General features: G+C 47.6%; 1 protein-coding gene across 1 annotated transcript; it reads right to left on the minus strand.

The window, feature by feature from the left end:
* Positions 1-1470: 1470 nt before the first annotated feature.
* LOC119694855 lies at positions 1471-2987 on the minus strand. Its single transcript, XM_048628730.1, has 2 exons — positions 1888-2987; positions 1471-1510 (listed from the first exon to the last, which is right to left on the minus strand). The coding sequence occupies exons 1-2, from the start codon at positions 2836-2838 to the stop codon at positions 1505-1507; spliced, it is 957 nt and encodes a 318-aa protein (XP_048484687.1). The 5' UTR covers positions 2839-2987; the 3' UTR covers positions 1471-1504.

A 2987-nucleotide genomic window follows, 5' to 3' on the forward strand; every position in this document is an offset into this window, starting at 1 on the left:
TACATCCTTTGGCCAACCATCGCGAATGTAACTAACAACTCTGCCTAAAATATGGTCTTTAGCAGTTTCTTTTTTAATGTGAGCTGAATCTATCAACGAGGTGTCCTGCACGAAGTGCAGATAGGTTTGCTCTGGAATTCTATGATATCCAGAGTCCCTACTTTTTATAGGTAACCGAGAGAAGCTATCAGCTACATTATCCTTGGTGTTTACATATTCTATGTCATATGTGTACGCCGATACGATAACCGCCCACCTTTGCAATCTACTGGCGGCCATGGCCGGGACACCTGCTTTGGGGCCGAAAATAGTAACCAATGGTTTATGGTCGGTTCGCAGAGTAAACTTCCTACCATACAGATACTGGTGAAATTTTTTTAAGCAAAAGATAATAGCTAGGGCCTCCCTATGTATTTGTGCGTAGTTTTTCTCGGCGTCATTGAGTGTCCTAGACACGTAGGCGACGGGGCGCTCCCCGCGCGGCCCGCGCTGCGTCAGCACGCCCCCCACCCCCTGCGCACTCGCATCGCAACTCAGTATCAACGGCTTGCTCTCGTCGTAATGCGCAAGAACTTCCGAGCTAGACAAAATTCGTTTCACTTCATTGAAAGCGCGTGCACAAGTGTCACTCCAAACCCAACTTACATTCTTTTTTAGCAACTCGTAAAGTGGAGATAATATACTGCTCATATTTTTAACGAACCTACCATAGAAGTTCACTAAACCTAGAAACGATCGCAACTGAGTTACGTTTTGTGGCTGAGCCATTTCAGACATCGCTTTAATTTTATCTGGGTCAGTTTTCACGCCATCCTTAGAAATAATATAGCCTAAATATTTAATCTCGTCCACTAAAAATTCACATTTATTTCTTTTTAGTTTAAGTCCATTTTCGCATAACCTACTCATGACCATTTCTAACGATTGTAAATGCTCCGTTATATTCCTACCGCCTATGATGACGTCATCTATGAATATTCCTACAAATGGTATTCCCTTTAATAAATTGGACATTGTTCGTTGGAATATACCGGAGCTTGACGACAGACCGTACACTAAACGGTTGTATCTAAAAAGCCCCTTGTGTGTGTTTATCACTGTGTACTGTTTTGATGACTCATCTAACACCAGCTGGTTATACGCCTGCGATAAATCGCACTTACTAAATATCACTGAGTTGTTTAGTGTGACCAGTAGGTCCTCAAATCTAGGTAAAGGATATCTGTCAACCAACAAGGCAGAGTTCAAGGTTATCTTATAGTCAGCGCATATCCTCAGTCCACCATCCGCCTTACTCACCGGCACCAGCGGGGTCGCCCAGTCCGACGCCGCCACGGGCTCAATGACGCCCTCGCGCAGCATGCCGTCCAGCTCGGCGTCCACGCGCCCCCGCAGCGCGTAGGGCAGCGGCCGCGCGCGGCAGAACACCGGCACCGTGCCCTCGCGCACGTGCAGCGCCACCTCATCACCCGTGAACCTGCCCAGTCCTCCGCTGAACAACTCCTTATGTCTGTCGAGTAAAGCATTTAACTCATCACCCGCTGATAATTGATTACATTGCAGTGACCTACTGTTATTATTACCAAACTTAGGCAAAGAAATTTCTAGCTCTGATAACCAGTGTCGACCTAGTAATGACGTAGTTCCCCCGCTTATAACAAATAGTTCTAAGTGTTTACTTATTTCATTATATTGAACTTTCGGTTTTATAACACCTAATGGGCGTAATTTACTACCATCATACAATTTCAAGGTCAAGTCACACTTTTCAATAGTCCTATGTTTAAATAATCTTTCATAAGTTACTTTACTGACACACGAAATTGACGAGCCTGTATCTACCTCCATAAAAACCTGTTTGTTATCAATTTTTATAGGTATGCTTACCGGCCTGTAGCCACTTAAGCTCAGCTGATTCAGATTCTCTTCTTCCGAGAAGTCATTTTCTGATTCTTCTTGGTCGGACGTGTCCTCAGCCTTCAGATGATGAAACGCCCTTCTGCCATTGTTATTCCCCTTGCTGTAGCCACCGCCACTACTGCGGTTGTAGGTTCGCCCCGCGTTCTCCGCCCAGTCTGAGCAAACGCGCCTCAAATGGCCCTCCTTGCCACACTTGCTGCACACCGCCTTCTTGAACCGGCAGTCCTTGAACACATGGTTCTTCGCTCCACATGCCTGGCAGTGAGCTGCCTGGGCCGCGCCCGGCGCCCCCGGCCCCCTCGCGCTCCTGCCTCCGCCACGCGGCCACGGAGCCAGCGCGTGCACGGCGCCCGCCTCCTGGACCCCGCCGCCGGCGTGCGCCCCCGCGCCTTCCGCCGACAGCTCCACTGCTGACGCATCACGCTCCGCTGCCTCCAATGCACATGCCAACTTGACCGCTTGATCAAATGTTAGGTTATCTTCGACGAAAAGACGCTGTCTTATCATGTCACTTTTTAAGCCACATACCAGTTGATCACGTAGGTTTTCATTTAAATTCGATTTAAAGTCACAGTTTCGCGATAACTTTTTTAGTTCCGTAAAATAGTCTTTGATAGATTCACCCACGTTTTGTCTTCTTTGACGGAACCTGTACCGCTCCGCCATTACTGACACCTTCGGTTGCAAGTGGTTTTGTAACGTTGAAACAATTGTATTGTAATCTGTATCTGACGGTTTGGCCGGACTCAGCAGGTCACTCAGCAGCTCGTACGCCGCATCCCCCATCACCGTGATGAACATGGGCACGCGCGCCGTCTCCGCAATATTGTTGATCTTGAAGAACATCTCCAGGCGCTCCACGTACAGCTCCCAGTTGCCGCCGCGGATGTCGAACTCGCCTATCTTCCCGATCGACATTTTAATTGCACTTATTTTCCTCGTAAGCCAATGAAATATAAAGACAGGTCTTAGTTGTTAGACTCTTTATTATCGAATGAATAAGCGCCGCCTCCTACCCACACATGTTCGTCTTACACAATCATAGACATACCCTATAGTGTACATAC

Source organism: Plutella xylostella, chromosome 21 (genome assembly GCF_932276165.1).
Source record: "Plutella xylostella chromosome 21, ilPluXylo3.1, whole genome shotgun sequence".
Classification (NCBI taxonomy): Eukaryota; Metazoa; Arthropoda; class Insecta; order Lepidoptera; family Plutellidae; genus Plutella; species Plutella xylostella.